Source organism: Anoplophora glabripennis, unplaced genomic scaffold (genome assembly GCF_000390285.2).
Source record: "Anoplophora glabripennis isolate ALB-LARVAE unplaced genomic scaffold, Agla_2.0 scaffold640, whole genome shotgun sequence".
Taxonomy (NCBI): domain Eukaryota; kingdom Metazoa; phylum Arthropoda; class Insecta; order Coleoptera; family Cerambycidae; genus Anoplophora; species Anoplophora glabripennis.
Genome location: NW_019416735.1, coordinates 171,446 through 189,749, shown reverse-complemented (window position 1 = coordinate 189,749; position 18,304 = coordinate 171,446). Strand labels below are relative to the sequence as shown.

Sequence of the window (18,304 nt, the reverse complement as noted above, 5' to 3'; positions counted from 1 at the left end):
AAAGTCATCTGCTAAACTACTAATTTTTACCAAGTTATAATAGTATTATATTGTTTAGTTTATTTTGCTAAATAGGTTTATGAAAGGTAAGTGAATTGGTGCAATCCTTGGGTGCAATAAGTATTAAAGACTAAAAACTTTGATTGAAATATTGAGAGAATATTTCAATCAACATCAAAATATTTTTTTTTAGGTTAGAAAGAATACACAAGGTATATTTTTTTATCGTGGCAATATTCCTTAATGATTATCTTAATATATACTTACCTAAAATTGTTAATGGACTTAGGTAAAACAACAATTGTGCGGTATCAGAAATTAAAAGGTCGATGAAGAAAAATGAGGGTAGTGCAGATGAATAGATCAGAAGGATCAGTTTCAGTACTCAGTAGTTGCTGCAGTTTGACAATGATTTCACAACAATCAATAATCAACCCCTGGCTGATACCAGTGCATTTTTTTAGGAAAAGTGTAATATTTAAATGCAAATTAAAAGACTTATAATAGTTAGAATTTTATTTAGATTCATTTACAGAAATTCTAGACTTATTGCTATACAAAATGTTTACTAATGAATTTTTCTGTCTGAAATTATACAAAATATAAATCAATATACTCAAGACGTAGAGTGTAGATGCGGAAATTAAAAAAATATATATAAACAATATTTATGTTTGTCTTATATTCAAAATATACATAGTAAAATGTGNACGTAAACACTGGGGCGGATATCTAAAAATCGTCTATTTTCCAGATATCCGAGTATTTTTCTAGCACAGAAATATGTCGTAGAAACACACGAGCATATATTTTGTATATACACCTGTTGCATAAAATCTGTTTTAAAGAAAAGTATGTGAAATATGTCGAAAATAAACAATGTTTATCCCCGTCTGCGACCAGCATAAGTTAATACCACACCCATTACAAATGTTATTTTTTAGCCAGATATAACATTTACATCAATACAGGGCGTTTCTAAAATCGCAATGTTGCCAATATAAATCGAACTAGAATTTAGTTGCTTACCAAATTTTATTGTTTAAATTTAGTTGGTATCAATTGAGTTTCACGAGTTTCTGGTGGAGGTAAAATAACCTCACTTTAAATAAGGTTCGTTTGTTTATTTTTTAATAGTTTATGGATTATAGAAAACTTAAGGAAAGTGCCATTCGTTCACATTTTTATTTGTTTTGTTTTTTTTTTATAAATACATTGATTATAATGAAAGCGTCTCCGATTTACATATCATACATTTTTCATTAAAAGAATTTTTTTTCCACATTTTACTATGTATTTTGAATGTAAGACAAACATAAATATTGTTTATATATTTTTTTAATTTCCGCATCTACACTCTACGTCTTGAGTATATTGATTTATATTTTGTATAATTTTTACCAAATGTTATTGCTTTTGTTTACATACATTGGCTTTTCTGTTACCATCAGAAAAATTAATTAGTAAACATTTTTTATAGCAATAAGTCTAGAATTTCTGTAAATGAATCTAAATAAAAATCTAACTATTATAAGTCTTTTAATTTGCATTTAATATTAGTTTTTCTAAAAAAATGGAGCGGTGTTATCAGTCAGGGGTTGATTATTGTGAAATCATTGTCAAACTGCAATTACTGATCCTTTGGATATATTCATCTGCACTGCCTTCTAATTTTTTTCTTCATCGACCTTGTAATTCCTGATACCGCACAATTGTTGTTTCACATTAAGTACATTAACATTTTTAGGTATATATTAAGATAATCCTTAAGGAATATTGCCACGGTAAAAAAATATATCTTGTGTATTCTTTCTAACCTAAAAAAAATATTTTGGTGTGATTGTGGTGTGGTGGTGTTCTCTCAATATTTCAGTCAACGTTTTTAGTCTGTAATACTTATTGCACCAATTCCCTTACCTTTAATAAACCTATTTAGCAAAATAAACTAAACAATATAATACTATTATAACTTGGTAAAAGTGAGTAGTTTAGCAGATGACTTTTTGTGATTTTAAAATTAGTATTTGTGGAAAATATAAGATCGTGATACAATTAATTTTACGTTACACTTACATAAAAAAACAAGAAAAAGTACCACAAAATTTTACGCTTAATTTATTGGGTGTCATTATGCATTCATTTTATTACTTTAGTATTATTTTATTTAATGAGAACTATCTACACAGTATTTTAAATTTTCCCGCGACACCACTTTGATATTAAACTGACTTTGGTAAGTAACTAGATATGTTAAGTTGGCAACGCTGCGAAATCTTGTTACAAATAGTGTCATCTTAGATTATGGGTACATGCCTTAAAAATGAACAACATAGTTTCAAAAATTTGTAGGACTCAGAAAATTCCTCTAGACTAATATCGGTTCTGACCAATCCTTTTGGATTAGAACTGCATTCAGTTTCTTTCCGATTCCACCAATTTTTGAGATTTTCGACATTTCCTGTTTTATTAAATTTTTGTTCTATAGGCAACACACAATACACACGCATGTATACTTGGCTGCATAAAAATCTCTAAAATATTACAGGCTATTACAACACAGTAGGTAAGCAGTTAACCACAAAATCTTTGTTGTAAAATAATGGGGCTCTTCTTCTGTATTCAGTTCCCCCAGTTTTAGATTTTATTTCATGAAACCGTTAGGCAACCAAACTTATAATGCAACATATATTATACAGGGTGACCCGAAATTCATGCAACAAAATTTGGTCATAGATTCTTAAGACAAATTTAGGGGGACCCGTACTTTTTCTTTTTGCACAACTGACCCCCATCTTTCGGAGTTACAGCCCCCTGAAATCTGCCCCTAAGACGTCTTTTTTGTATCTCGGAGCCATGTTGTACGAGAATCACTAAATTTGGGATACAGGCGTTTTATGACATGTGGAATCTCACAGTGCTAAGCTTTTTGACGAGAAACCCCCTTAAGACACTTTTTCGTGGTCCCCCTTGTCTTTGGAACTAGAAAAATTTGGTCACAAATTTGATTCTTTTAAAAATTATTAGTTAGCTAGAAAGCCATTGAATTTAGAAACTTTTTTGTCTCTTGATATTTGTTTTGTAAAACGCAATGTTTTTGAGGAAAATTGTGAATCACGATCACATTTTGACATTTTCCTCGAAAACATTGCGTTTTACAAAAAAAGTATAAAGAAACAAAAAGTTTCTAAATTTAATGGCTTTCTAGTGGACCGATAATTTTTAAGATATTTAAATATGCGACCAAATTTTTTTGGCTATAAAGCGTAGTACTGTGAGATTCCACGTCATAAAACCCCTGTGTACCAAATTTAGTGATTCTCGTACAACAGGGTTCTGAGATATAAAAAAAAGATTATTCTTACAGGCGGATTTCAGGGGGCTGTAACTCCGAAAGAAGGAGCCCCTTCGCAAAAATAAAAAATACGGGTCCCCTAAATTTGTCCTAAGAATCTGTGACAAAATTTTGTTGCATGAATTTCGGGACACCCTGTATAAAAAAATTGTGCATTTTTTTCATTGAAATTACTATACGAACCACTTTTAGTAAAAAAAAGTCGACTCAAATCAGTCGATTCAAAGTGGATATTTCATGTTCCCCTACATAATTTTTAAGACCAAATTCAAAATATCGATGAAATTTCCTGAATGAACTCGAAACCGCAAATTTTAAATGTGAAATTTCGAATTCAAATGTGAAATATCAAATTTGGTGGAAAATTTTTTTTAAACATAAAAATTTAAATTTGGATGTGAAATTTCATGTTTGAATGTGAAATTTAGCAAATAACAAAAATTAGTGGTTATTTCTAATTTAATTAAGAAATTTAACATTTGACTTCACATTTTTGAACTTGAATGTCAAATTCAAAGGGGTAATTTAGTGTTGAAGCTCACAATTTTGAATATGAAAATGAAACTTCAAGTTTACAATTAAATTTAACAATAAAAGTTAAAAAGCATACTTTCAAGCTTAAATTTGATATTCAAAGTGGATATTTCATGTTCCACTACATAATTTTTAAGACCAAATTCAAAATATCGATGAAATTTCATAAATGAAATCGAAACTGCTAATTTTAAATATGAAATTTCGAATTCAAATGTGAAATATCAAATTTGGTGCAAAATTTTGTTTAAAGGTAAAAATTTATATTTGGACGTGAAAATTCATGTTTGAATGTGAAATTTAGCAAATAACAAAAATTGGAAATTATGCGTTTAAACTCCAAATTTAATGTTCAATTTCAAGAAATTTGTGGTTATTTCTAATTCAATTAAAAATTTAGTTTTAGTAAAAAAAGTCGACGTTTTTTAATTTCTTCCGTTTCATTTTCCAAAAATTAAGCTTCAAAGGACGGAACGGGGAGCTTGGGCGAAAGGGTACGAATGAAACGTGATTAGATTAAAAAGATTTTTATGTTACTTGTTTGGAACATTTCAATTTTATAAGATTATATATAACAGACATACACTCAATTACATGGAGACAACTATACAAGTATTTCCTCAGCCAAATAAATGGTGCTAAGTAGGCATAGAATCCTGTGAAAATCAATTTTAAAGTTTTTTTTGCATACAAAGAGACTTGTACTTTCTGAAAACGGGTTCTTTATATATAATATATATAACTGGAACTAAAAATAAATTACAAAATGTAAATAAAGCAATCATATAAAACACAACAGTTGTCATATTCAAAACACCTCGGGGGGAAAAAATACAATATATAAAACGAATTTAATGTAAACCTAGGAAATGAATTGCACCGTCTTAAATATGACAAACGTTTTAAAATTTCCCTTATATTTAAAGCAACAGAACAGAAACATTTAACAGTGTTCATATCACAAGATATTTTGTAGCTTTCTAGATATTTGGAGAAAAAATTGGGAGCAATTTCATTGCTCTACGGGTGTATATTTTCATTCGGTACGTTTTCAGACACAAATCGGTGCGATGCATCCGTTGATCAAAAAATTCGCAGGTTACACGGCTCATCTCGCTGGAAAACTTAGATCCCCATCATGCCAAACAAGTACTAAATAATTACAGTTACTTACGAAAATATACAAGGCGGTTTGACCATATTTTTGTCAAATTTTAGGAACAAGTAGGCCAAAGAAAAACAGTCGTTCGTTATCTTCCCAAAATATTTGTTCGTTTTGAGTTTATTCGTAAATCCGACTGTTTTCGTTTACAAGGAATGCTCAAGAGAACATTCTTATCTCGTAAATTAAACATTTTTCGAAAATATCTGCTCGTTATTACAACAAAAAAGTTTTCTTGCATTTTTTTTCTGAATTTGACCATTTTCGAACAAAACGCATGTATTAAAAACGCTTCACAATTAATTATATACATTTTGACTTTACACCTGGTCTTTTTTTTAGTCTGTTATTTAATAAAAACTGTTTTCAACAAATACGTTTCATTCAGAAACAGTCGGATTTACAAGAAAAAGCACAGGGAAATGTTGTTTTGTTCTATTTCGTCGGTGGCTTTTAAATTTTTAAGCCTCTTTCTGCAGAGATTTTGTACAGAAAATGATTCTTGCGTATTGTCAGCATCGTATCAATTTTTTTGCCACTTTTCTATGCCGTGTGAAGCAAAAATTGAAAATACATTTAAATGTGTCAACAAACGTCTGGTAAAATTTCAACCAAAAAACATAGCTCGTTTGGAAAATATTCAACAAAAGTATTATTAGAAGGAAATTTTCACACCCCGTATCTCGTAAATTAAACATTTTTCAAAAATATCTGCTTGTTGTTACAACAAAAAAGTTTTCTTGCATTTTTTTGTGCGAATTTGACCGTTTCCGAACAAAACGCATTTATTAAGAACGCTTCACGGTTAATAATACACATTTTGACTTTACATCGGGTCGTTTTTTCATATCACCATTACCAAGGCTTGAGAAAAACACGTTTTAAGTTAGAGGCTACGAAAATATCTGTTTTTTGATAAAAACCGTTTTCAACAAATACGTTTCATTCGGGAACAGGCGGATTTACAAGAAAAAGCGCAGGGAAACGTCGTATCAATTTTTGGGCCACTTTTCTATGCCGTGTGAAGCAAAAATTGAAAATACATTTATATAATGCGTCAAACATGTTTCAACCAAAGAACATGGCTCGTTTGGAAAATATTCAACAAAAGTATTATTAGAAGGAAATTTTCACACCCCGTATCTCGTATATTAAACATTTTTCAAAAATATCTGCTCGTTGTTACAACAAAAAAGTTTTCTTGCATTTTTTTTTGCGAATTTGACCATTTCCGAACAAAACGCATTTATTAAGAACGCTTCACGGTTAATAATACACATTTTGACTTTACATCGGGTCGTTTTTTCATATCACCATTACCAAAGCTTGAGAAAAACACGTTTTAAGTTAGAGGCTACGAAAATATCTGTTTTTTGATAAAAACCGTTTTCAACAAATACGTTTCATTCGGGAACAGGCGGATTTACAAGAAAAAGCGCAGGGAAACGTCGTATCAATTTTTGGGCCACTTTTCTATGCCGTGTGAAGCAAAAATTGAAAATACATTTAAATAATGCGTCAAACATGTTTCAACCAAAGAACATGGCTCGTTTAGAAAATATTCAACAAAAGTATTATTAGAAGGAAATTTTCACACCCCGTATCTCGTAAATTAAACATTTTTCAAAAATATCTGCTCGTTATTACAACAAAAAAGTTTTCTTGCATTTTTTTTTGCGAATCTGACTATTTTCGAATAAAACTCATTTATTAAAAACGCTTCACGGTTAATAATACACATTTTGACTTTACATCGGGTCGTTTTTTCATATCACCATTACCAAAGCTTGAGAAAAACACGTTTTAAGTTAGAGGCTCCGAAAATATGTTTTTTAATAAAAACCGTTTTCAACAAATACGTTTCATTCGGGAACAGGCGGATTTACAAGAAAAAGCGCAGGGAAACATCGTATCAATTTTTGGGCCACTTTTCTATGCCGTGTGAAGCAAAAATTGAAAATACAATTAAATAATGCGTCAAACATGTTTCAACCAAAGAACATGGCTCGTTTGGAAAATATTCAACAAAAGTATTATTAGAAGGAAATTTTCACACCCCGTATCTCGTATATTAAACATTTTTCAAAAATATCTGCTCGTTGTTACAACAAAAAAGTTTTCTTGCATTTTTTTTTGCGAATTTGACCATTTCCGAACAAAACGCATTTATTAAGAACGCTTCACGGTTAATAATACACATTTTGACTTTACATCGGGTCGTTTTTTCATATCACCATTACCAAAGCTTGAGAAAAACACGTTTTAAGTTAGAGGCTACGAAAATATCTGTTTTTTGATAAAAACCGTTTTCAACAAATACGTTTCATTCGGGAACAGGCGGATTTACAAGAAAAAGCGCAGGGAAACGTCGTATCAATTTTTGGGCCACTTTTCTATGCCGTGTGAAGCAAAAATTGAAAATACATTTATATAATGCGTCAAACATGTTTCAACCAAAGAACATGGCTCGTTTGGAAAATATTCAACAAAAGTATTATTAGAAGGAAATTTTCACACCCCGTATCTCGTATATTAAACATTTTTCAAAAATATCTGCTCGTTGTTACAACAAAAAAGTTTTCTTGCATTTTTTTTTGCGAATTTGACCATTTCCGAACAAAACGCATTTATTAAGAACGCTTCACGGTTAATAATACACATTTTGACTTTACATCGGGTCGTTTTTTCATATCACCATTACCAAAGCTTGAGAAAAACACGTTTTAAGTTAGAGGCTACGAAAATATCTGTTTTTTGATAAAAACCGTTTTCAACAAATACGTTTCATTCGGGAACAGGCGGATTTACAAGAAAAAGCGCAGGGAAACGTCGTATCAATTTTTGGGCCACTTTTCTATGCCGTGTGAAGCAAAAATTGAAAATACATTTATATAATGCGTCAAACATGTTTCAACCAAAGAACATGGCTCGTTTGGAAAATATTCAACAAAAGTATTATTAGAAGGAAATTTTCACACCCCGTATCTCGTATATTAAACATTTTTCAAAAATATCTGCTCGTTGTTACAACAAAAAAGTTTTCTTGCATTTTTTTTTGCGAATTTGACCATTTCCGAACAAAACGCATTTATTAAGAACGCTTCACGGTTAATAATACACATTTTGACTTTACATCGGGTCGTTTTTTCATATCACCATTACCAAAGCTTGAGAAAAACACGTTTTAAGTTAGAGGCTCCGAAAATATCTGTTTTTTTAATAAAAACCGTTTTCAACAAATACGTTTCATTCGGGAACAGCCGGATTTACAAGAAAATCGATTTTTTTTCTATTTCGTCAATGGGTTTTAAATTTTTACGCCTCTTTCTGCAGAAATTTTGTACAGAAAATGATTACTGCGTTTTGTCAGTGATTTAACACTTTTACACTTTAAATTGTGTCTATACCGTCAAAAAAAAATCGAGAAACGATATTGTTGACCGACCTGTTCCTAAGGTTGAACGAAAAATAAATTGGACCGTCGATCGAAAATGATAGACCGCAAACGATCGCCCAACAACGAATTATGAAAAAAAAAAAACAACAAATGAAAATATACACGACGATAGAAAAAAACTAGTTCTATGTTATATTAATTTATCTAAACCTAAAACATAAAACCAATATAATACAAATACAAGGTCACGTTATAACTCTACCTAAGAGAGATAGTCTTTAGTGTCTATCGAATTAAATAAAATGCCAGACGTGCCCCGGGCGGGGGGCGTGTGCCGCCCGCCGGGAAGTATCATGTAGAAAATATAAATATATACCGGTTGCAAATATAAATTAAAAAAAAATAATAATAATGTTCCGCCGAAGGTAAAAAGTTTTAACCATTATAAACACTATAATCTTGTGATATTCAACTACTAAGAGTCGTCGGACATGAATGAATTTTGCGACTTCAGCTCTTCCAATTCTTTAATTTGTTGACGTAAAAATAATATTCTGAAAACAAACAGTGCATTAGAAGTCAATTAAGTCGGCATTAAGCGCCGCTAAGGGTGTTCCTAGGACTTTAATTTTTTTTAAGACTCGAACCGAACCGGAAGATCTTACGATTTATTATTTAAAGCTCTAACGTTCCCCCTCATTATTTCCCTAAAAACCGCAAGACGTGTTCGAAATCAGTACCTTAAACGAAGGACAGAAATAACTAGGTACATTCCAAAAAAAATATAGGGACTTTGAATAAGTTCTCGCAGTTTTCCAACAGATGGCGTTACCTGGACTGGACGGGTGTAGTTTAAGATCGTAACACACTTATAAGGGAAAATTCCTCATTTTTTGACAAAATTTAGTTCAGTAAACACAGATACGTGAAAATTAGGAAAAATTCCGTAGGATCGAATGAACTACTTTACTCCAGCGAATGTTAGGGCTTCGTTTTCAAAATGGCGTCGCAAGTTCGCAAAAAACAGTGTTTTTCATTTAAAAAAAAAACTAAAAATTTTAGAAAAAAATGTTTTAGACAAAAAAAAAACTAATTCGAAATATGCGAAAAATCTACCGAAACTTTGACTTCTTTTTTCGGGTCAAAAAATGTAGATCTTTTCCTTATCGTTGAAATTTAATCCGAATGGGATTATTGCTATTTGAAAGCTAACGTTTTTTTACGGATTAAAAAAAAAATGTTCTACAGGACCCGAGAAAAAAATTTTTTTTCCAAAAAATCGCTGCACACTCATTTATTAAATTTACACATGTTGCAGTTGAATACTTTCACTTTATTATAAGAGAATAGTAATGCAATGATTGACCCCCTTTTTTAAAGTAAACTTAATTTTGTTTTGCCCCGTAAAATGCTTGATCCGTTCGACACGTTGATGCGCGTAGTGGGGGGAGAACGACAGTGACTCGGCTAAGTTCATTACGTAGGACCGACAAATACGACAGTCACGTCACGGTGTTTCTCTCCCCATCACGCACACCAACGTGTTGAACGGAGCAAACTTTAAACGGGGCCCCACAAAATTAAGTTTACTGTAAAAAGAAAGGGGGGTCAGTCGTGGCGGACTATTTTTTATATTGAAGTAAAAGTATTCAACTACAACATGTGTAAATTTGAGACGTTAAGATTAATAAATGAGGTCGTAGATTTTTTGAAAAAAAAAAGAATTATTCTGGGCTCCTATTGTAGGATTTTTTTTTTTAAATTCGTGAAAAAATGTCAGCTTTCAAATGGCAATAATTCCATTCCGATTAAATTTCAGCGATAAGAAAAAGATTGACATTATTCGATCCGAAAAAAGAAGTAAAAATTGTCGGTAGATTTTTCGCATATTGCCTGTTATTTTGCAATACGCGAACAAATTTGCACAGGAAAGTACAACTCTTAGAGAAAATTTTAAGCCTAAGATGGGTCACGTAAGTGCAGTACTGTGTGATTTACTGAAACTTGAAAAAAATTTATTTTTTTCGAAAAAACTCAATTTTTGCAAAAACTTCCAAGTATTTTGCAATTTTACAAAAACGCACTTATTCTGCTTGCCAAGGACTACATATTCTGAAAGTTTCGTAAAAAAAATCTTTTTTCGTTTAAAGATATAGAAGTTTTAAAAAATGCGATTTTTGGCCGCTTTTTTTGCAATAACTAATACAGTTTGTTTATATTTAATATCTTTTATGATTTTTTCTTATTCTCAAGATAGAAAATTTACTTGCCAAGAATCGAACAAAAACCGTAATTTTCACATCAAATCGAACCCTTCACTGTCCTCCGCGTACGGCTAGCACCGATTCAAGACACGCCTATCAATTCCCAAGGAAACCCGAGCCAAAAAACGTCACGCGTATACGGTCCTAGAAACCTCACTTAGCAACGCGCCACGTTTTCAATCACAAAATACGACGAATCGCCGATTGGGCGACAAAGTACGAGATACCTATCTATGTACTTCCCGCGTCTCTCGAAATATCTCAATCCCTCTTTTAAGATCCCGTAACTGCCACACTTAACATTGTTTGAAATACAAAACCTGATCCACTTCAACTCGAGCAACACGCTAATATAATATTTCGTTTCGAGCCTAGAAAAGAGATTCGTATGAGTTTTGATCGTGTACGAAACAAAACGGCGCCCCGAGCTCTAAAAGTCCACAAAGAAAAAAGGAATAACGAAAACGGCGGATCTCGACTCACCTCTGTTCCTGTAACGTTGCTTGGATCTCGGTAAGTCGAACAATTGACCTAGCGGATTTCAGCTCCGCCGACACCTTAGAACATTGTATACTGCCCATTATATGCGCCTCGTCTGCCAATTTCTGCGCCTGGAACGACGTGAGAGAAAAATAACGAGTGTGACGGACTCGGGACGGCCCGGCGCTTACCTGTTTCTCTATGATCTCGGCGGGCCAGCCCCTCACGTGGTTCACCAGGTCATCTCTGTAGTGGTTCGCCAACGAGGGAGTTATTGTGGGGCCCTGAGGTCTAAGGGCTTGCAACGAACTGGACATCCCCTGGAGGGTCGGCAGGCTGCCGGGAGGGCTACTCACTGGCACCGCGACCGCTGGAATTACAATTTATGAGTTACGAGAGATTCTGTTCCTAAGAGGGGTTGGTCGCTTTCAACGTAGCGTCAAAGTAAATCCATTCTTGACAGACAGTTGGAATTTTTGTAAAAAAAATTAAAAACGCTCCTTACATTTTTGTATTTCAAATTTTCAAGCTCAAACTGTTCATCAAAATTAAGAAATTTCTTTTCAAATTCGATATTTTTTGTTGCATCACAAAATTTGGAGATTTAATGTTACGAAATTTCAACTTTGAACGTGAAATTTGTAATTGCTTTAAATTCAGACGTAATTTAATGTTAAAACACACAATTTTGAATGTGAAAGTAAGTTTAGCACGAAATTTAACAATAAAAGTTAAAAAGTATATTTTAAGATAATATTTAAAATTTCTTATTCAAATATAAAATTTTTGAAACCAAATTCAAAATTTCGAGCTAGAATATGAAACTTCATACTTGAACTGAAAATTGCGAATTTTAAAAGTGAATTTCAAATTTAAATGTGTAGTACTAAATTTGACGCAAAATTTTATTTCAACGTGAAAATTGGAATTTGAACGTGAAATTTCAAGTTTGAATGTGAAGTTTAGCAAATAATAAAAATTTGAAATTTTCTGTTTAAACTCGAAATTTAAAGTTCAATTTTAACAAATTTGTTTTATTTCGAATTAAATTACGAAATTTAACATTTGACTTCACAATTTTGAACTTGAATGTCAAATTCAAAGAGGTAATTTAGTGTTGAAGCTCACAATTTTGAATATGAAAATGAAACTTCAAGTTTACAATGAAATATAACAATAAAAGTTAAAAAGTATATTTTCAAGCTTAAATTTGATATTTAAAGTGGATATTTTGTGTTCCACTACATAATTTTTAAGACCAAATTCAAAATATCAATGAAATTTCATGAATGAACTTGAAACCGCAAATTTTAAATGTGAAATTTCGAATTCAAATGTGAAATATCAAATTTAATGCAAAATTTTATGTTTAAATTGAATTTGGACGTGAAATTTCATGTTTGTGAAATTTAGCAAATAACAAAAATTAGAAATTACGAGTTTAAACTCCAAATTTAATGTTCAATTTGAAGAAATTTGTGGTTATTTCTAATTCAATTAAGAAATTTAACATTCGACTTCACAATTTTGAACTTGAATGTCCAAATCAAAAAGGTAATTTAATGTTCAAGCTCACCATTTTGAAAATGAAACATCAAGTTTACAATGAAATTTAACAATAAGTTAAAAAGTATATTTTCAACTTTAAATTTGATGTTCAAAGTGGATATTTAATATTCCATACATAATTTTTAAGACCAAATTCAAAATATCAATGAAATTTCATGAATGAACTTGAAACCGCAAATTTTAAATGTGAAATTTCGAATTCAAATATGAAATATCAAATTTAGTGCAAAATTTTATGTTTAAACGTAAACATTGAAATTTGGACGTGAAATTTCATGTTTGAATGTGAAATTTAGCAAATAACAAAAATTAGAAATTATGTGTTTAAACTCTAAAGAAATTTGTGGTTATTTCTAATTCAATTAAGAAATTTTACATTCGACTTCACAATTTTGAACTTGAATGTCAAATTCAGAGGTAATTTAATGCTCACAATTTTGAATATGAAAATGAATGCAAGTTTACAATGAAATTTAACAATAAATGTTAAAAAGTATATCTTCAAGCTTAAATTTGATATTCAAAGTGGATATTTCATGTTCCACTACATAATTTTTAAAACCAAATTCAAAATATGGATGAAATTTCATGAATGAACTCGAAACCGCAAATTTTAAATGTGAAATATCGAATTCAAATGTGAAATATTGAATTTGGTGCTAAATTTTATGTTTAAACGTAAAAATTGAAATTTGAACATGAAATTTCACGTTTGAATGTGAAATTTAGTAAATAACAAAAATTAGAAATTATGTGTTTAAACTCCAAATGTAATTTTCAATTTGAAGAAATTTGTGGTTATTTCTAATTCAATTAAGAAATTTAATTCGATTTCACAATCCTGAACCTGAATGTGAAATTTCAAGTTTATCACAAAATTTCAAATTTAACAAAAAATTTGATTGAAAACTTGAAACTTCAAACTGAATGTGAAATTTAATAAACAAACATTTGGAATGATATATTTAAACTCAAGTTCTAACACAAAATTTAGAGTTCTCTAACGCAATTTTAACTTTAATACATGAAATCTGTAGTTATTTTGGTTTTGATTGTCAAATTTCAAATATAACACAAAAAGTTCAAGTTTGAGAGCAAAATTTCAAGTTTGATGACAAAATATTAAGATTGAATTCAAAATTTCAAGATTAAATTCGAAATTTTCAGTGCAGTCAAAATTTAGCATTTACATTAAAAATCCACTCACCCTTTGCACAATCCGGTGTCTCCGAGTGCGTGGGGGTGGGCGGGCCATCAGCGACGGTCCCCGAGTGATTAGTGTCTATACTGAGAGAAGTATGCACTGCACTGTCTCCGGGCCTCTGTGGACCGTGCGAGTTTTTTTCCACACTGTCCGAGGTCGAGGTTTGCGACATGATCCTTGGTAGCGAGGCGAGACCGCCTGGCGGGCCCGGGGCGTTGGACGTCGTCACAACGTTCGGGACAGGCATCAGCGTGGGGGTGCTCTGCGGAGACGCCTCGGGCCTACCCGTCGGCGTCGACGACACCACGTGGATCGGGTGCGAGATCAGCCTGGGTAGGGCGTTCGCCAGTAGTACAGGTCCCATCGTGTTTTGTTCATTGGTTGATTGGGGGGCGTTGTTGCCGTAGGAAACTTCCGAGGTGGGCGTGCTGTCGCCCGGCGAGATGTCCATGTCCTGCGTCGATTGTACGTTCTCGTCGGAGTGCTTGCGGGAGGAGCGCGACTCCTTGGAGGGGACGTCGCTGTCGTCCCTGCTGCTGCTGCTGCTCCAGTGACGGCTGCCCGTCGCGCTCTCCCTGACGTGGTCCTTGCTGCCTCCGCCACCGCCGCCGCTGCTGTTCGCCCCTCTTGGGTTGGAATGTTTCTCATGTCCTGGAAGGTTCAGTCGACAAATAAATGACCATATGTTCCGGCTCGGAAAAGCCGTCTATTTACCACTAAATTTGTAATTATAACATTTATGTACTTAAAAGTCGATTATTTGTGCCCGTTACAAATATTAGTTAACAATAATATAGTTTTGACCCTTTCAACCCTCGTATTTTATCCATATTTTAAAAATTTTTTATTTTAAAATTTCAAGCTCAAACTGTTCATCAAAATTAAGAAATTTCTTTTCAAATTCGATATTTCTTGTTGCATCACAAAATTTGGAGATTTAAAGTTATGAAATTTCAACTTTGAACGTGAAATTTGTAATTGCTTCAAATTCAAAGTTGTAATTTAACAATAAAGTTAAAAAGTATAAAATTTCTTATTCAAATACAAAATTTTTGAAACCAAACTCGAAATTGAGAATTTTAAGTGAATTTTCGAATTCAAATGTGTAATATTTTTGACGCAAAATTTTGTTTCAACATGAAAATTGGAATTTGAACGTGAAATTTCAAGTTTGAATGTGAAGTTTGGCAAATTACAAAAATTTTAAATTTTGTGTTTAAACGGGAAATTTAAAGTTCAATTTTAAGAAATTTGTTTTATTTCGAATTCAATTAAGAAATTTAACATTCAACTTCATAATTTTGAACTTTAATGTCAAATTCAAAGAGGTAATTTAATGTTCAATTTCACGATTTTGAATATGAAAATGAAACTTCAAGTTTACAATGAAATTTAACAATAAAAGTTAAAAATTATATTTTCAAGCTTAAATTTGATATTCAAAGTGGATATTTCATGTTCCACTACATAATTTTCAAGACCAAATTCAAAATATCGATGAAATTTCGTGAATGAACTCAAAACTGCATATTTTAAATGTGAAATTTCAAATTCAAATGTGAACTATGAAATTTGAACGTGAAATTTCATGTTTAAATGTGAAATTTAGCAACCCTTGTATTTTATCCATATTTTAAAGGATTGCAGCTTTCCTATGAAATAAGCAAATAAAAAGCATGTAAGACATGCCCATTCCTGAAAATAACATCAAAGCGTGACAATAATGATGTACTTTGTGTCACAACAAAAAAAATTTTGAATTCCCGTTAAACATATAGGCAACTCTATACTGACTCCTCTGTGTCAGGGATGGCAGTGCCAACAGCACCCAGTAGCAGCCGCTGTTAAAAATTAACTAAAAAAGCCCCTCCGACCTTCGTCTAAATACAAACAGATACTACTTACGCATACCCGAGCGGCTCGAACTGCTGTAATTCCTCTCGGAGTCCCTGTCGCGGTCCCTGTCTCTGCTGCGGAATCGATCCCGTTCCCTCTCTATCCATTCACGCGGCTTCTCCCACTGAGACACCTCAGTTTTACAATTGTAATAATACTTTTTGCCAGACGAGCTGACATGCTCCGACCAATCACCCACCCTAACAACCCTATCCCTGTCGTCCCTCTGGAAGAAACAGAATTATCGTTATTCTCACGTAAGCCGATGTCACACGTTCGACCTCACCTTATCTACACAATTGTTATGCATGGGTTTCCTATCTCTAGACGATAGCTGGGAAACCTTTATTGGATGCAAGATGCTTTTTTCATCATTTCTATCAGAGTTGGTTCTGTGTTCAGAATCTCTGCTCCGTTTATCTTTCGGTGACCTGGCACAATCTAAAACGGCAACAGACGTACGTTACAAGTCGGATGATTTAAGGTGAAGGGGAATCTTTTCCCCTCAAAGTAAATGTTTTGGATAAATCGTGTTCCGACTAAGACAATCGGATGTAATATCTGCCCATGTCATTATACGGGTGAAACTTCAAGCAGGGGTCGGTTTTATGGAGATGACAGTGTGCGTTTTTCTCTAGAAGTCGAGTTATAATTCGTTTTCATAAGTATTGTGTTTTAAGTTTAAATTTACAGTAAAAAAAAAAGGTTAAACAAATATTTTTCACCACAGAATTTGAGAAAACAAACCTATGAAGTCACACCCTGTTTGACTCGAATTTTGGAAGTTAAATGTCTAGATTTTTGCATCGTAACAGACATTCTCTCTATTTTATGACCAATATCAACAACAAAAATACCTTTCGCGGCTGAAAAATTTAATACGGGTTATATTAAATTTAAATATACATTCTTCAGTCTAACCGAATAGATGAAAGTTTTTTTTGGGTATTTTACCATATTTACAAGATATTCCTCAAAACTATATATACGACTCCAATAAACAGAAATGGTATTTAAAAAGCATGAAAAACTTTTGCAAAACGTATTCCAACACCTCGATCTCTAGAAGAATTTCACAATACACGACAAAATAGTGATACCAGTGCTGGACGTAATCTGTTCACAGTTTTTAGCAAGATACACATAAAATATGCCTAAAAAAATGACAACCCAACATTTTTCAGCAAATTACATTAAATTATTTGTAGTTATTTACCCCAAATTAATTTTAATAAGAAATATTTAACTGTACAAGTTGTTTCCGTATATATTTTCAATTCACGCTTAATATCCTTTTACGTCATCGACATGTGTTTTTCGAGAAGTCGCCTCACCTGAATACTTGTCTCTCGACACCTTATAGTCTCTATTTTCTCTCTCCTTTTCACGGATTTTCTGTAGATAGGAGCTCTTCGATTGATAAGACCTGTCGCGATCCCGAGGAGACTGGGAATCCGGACTGTCTGACCTATAGTTTCCATTTGGTGAATCGCGAATCCTCTCGTACCTATCGCTGCTTGATCCGTAACTCTTCGATGAACTGTACTTCGAGCTCTAAATAGAAAAGAGGGTCATTGCTCGATAATCAATAAGAACCACAATTCAGGATGGTACTAGTAGGAATGTTCAAAATAATAAAATTCTGCCTGACATTTGTAATTAGATAATGATAAAGTTACCACAAACTGGAAAAGTATATAAAAATAGCCAATGTAGGTTAGATTATCTATGTAAAAGGTAGCCATGTTTATTATTATGTTTTGACAAGTATTTACATTTTAATGAGAAATTTTACTTCAAAATACGAAAAATATGAACAAACAACTTTAATTCTGTTCCTGTGAATTTTTGTTAATGGCCGAAAACTCTAATATACCGAAAATTTTGAAAAAAAAAAACTAAAAATCAATTATTTCACAAAAGTGAGGTACCATGATGTGAAATACCAAAATCGTAACGCAACGACCGATCCGACGAATTTTTAAATGCCCCATACAAATATGTACTTTATCTCAACTGTTGCAACTCGTTTTTGGATATTATAATACGTTTCCCTCCCTAAAACTAATTTTGTTTACCTGATATGGATGGGTTTGGTGCTTGTCGAAGTACCTGTACATAAAAAGAAAATATCTTAAATTAATAACAAAGTCAAAAAACAAAATAAATGAATAGGACAATTTCACAAGGCAAATAAATTTATTGCCTTGAAGATTGTGTCAAAGACCGTAGTAATGCCTACCCATCGTTCATCCGCTGAGTTTTCCTTGCATGCATTACCATCAATGCAAGTCTCTAGAAAAAGTTTTTGGCTTTTACAGTAAGCCACTTCGTCAAATGATGTCATAAAAACAATAATAACGTTTGAACCCGTTTAAGAACTGACTTTCCTATCAGACGCCATGTCACATAAGGGAACAATTTGCAGCTGAAGGCAAATGCTCCT

At 32.4% G+C, this 18,304-nt stretch overlaps 1 protein-coding gene and 1 long non-coding RNA gene across 3 annotated transcripts; one reads left to right on the top strand and one right to left on the bottom strand.

Moving 5' to 3' along the window:
• Positions 1-506, top strand: LOC108911042. The gene is made up of 2 exons (XR_001964492.1): positions 1-86; positions 194-506. It is a non-coding gene; the product is annotated as an uncharacterized LOC108911042 (long non-coding RNA).
• A 3,891-nt stretch (positions 507-4,397) lies between these two features.
• Positions 4,398-18,273, bottom strand: LOC108911040 (WW domain-containing adapter protein with coiled-coil). Of its 2 annotated transcripts, none has more exons than XM_018715863.2 (9): positions 18,101-18,273; positions 17,937-17,970; positions 17,193-17,412; positions 16,145-16,299; positions 15,868-16,084; positions 13,966-14,613; positions 11,381-11,559; positions 11,193-11,320; positions 4,398-8,999 (listed from the first exon to the last, which is right to left on the bottom strand). In XM_018715863.2, the coding sequence occupies exons 1-9, from the start codon at positions 18,139-18,141 to the stop codon at positions 8,921-8,923; spliced, it is 1,701 nt and encodes a 566-aa protein (XP_018571379.1). In that variant the 5' UTR covers positions 18,142-18,273; the 3' UTR covers positions 4,398-8,920. The 2 variants fall into 2 exon arrangements, with proteins under 2 accessions (XP_018571379.1, XP_018571380.1); XM_018715864.2 differs by having other exon boundaries at positions 15,874-16,084.
• Between the last annotated feature and the right edge of the window lie 31 nt (positions 18,274-18,304).

Coding starts and splice junctions, on each gene's coding strand:
- LOC108911040 (XM_018715863.2), bottom strand. CDS start 18,141: ATGGTAATGCATGCAAGGAAAACTCAGCGGATGAACGATGG. Junction 17,413..17,936: donor ACCAAACCCATCCATATCAG/GTAAACAAAATT, acceptor TTTTCTATTTAG/AGCTCGAAGTACAGTTCATC. Junction 16,300..17,192: donor GTCGAGAGACAAGTATTCAG/GTGAGGCGACTT, acceptor TTGCCGTTTTAG/ATTGTGCCAGGTCACCGAAA.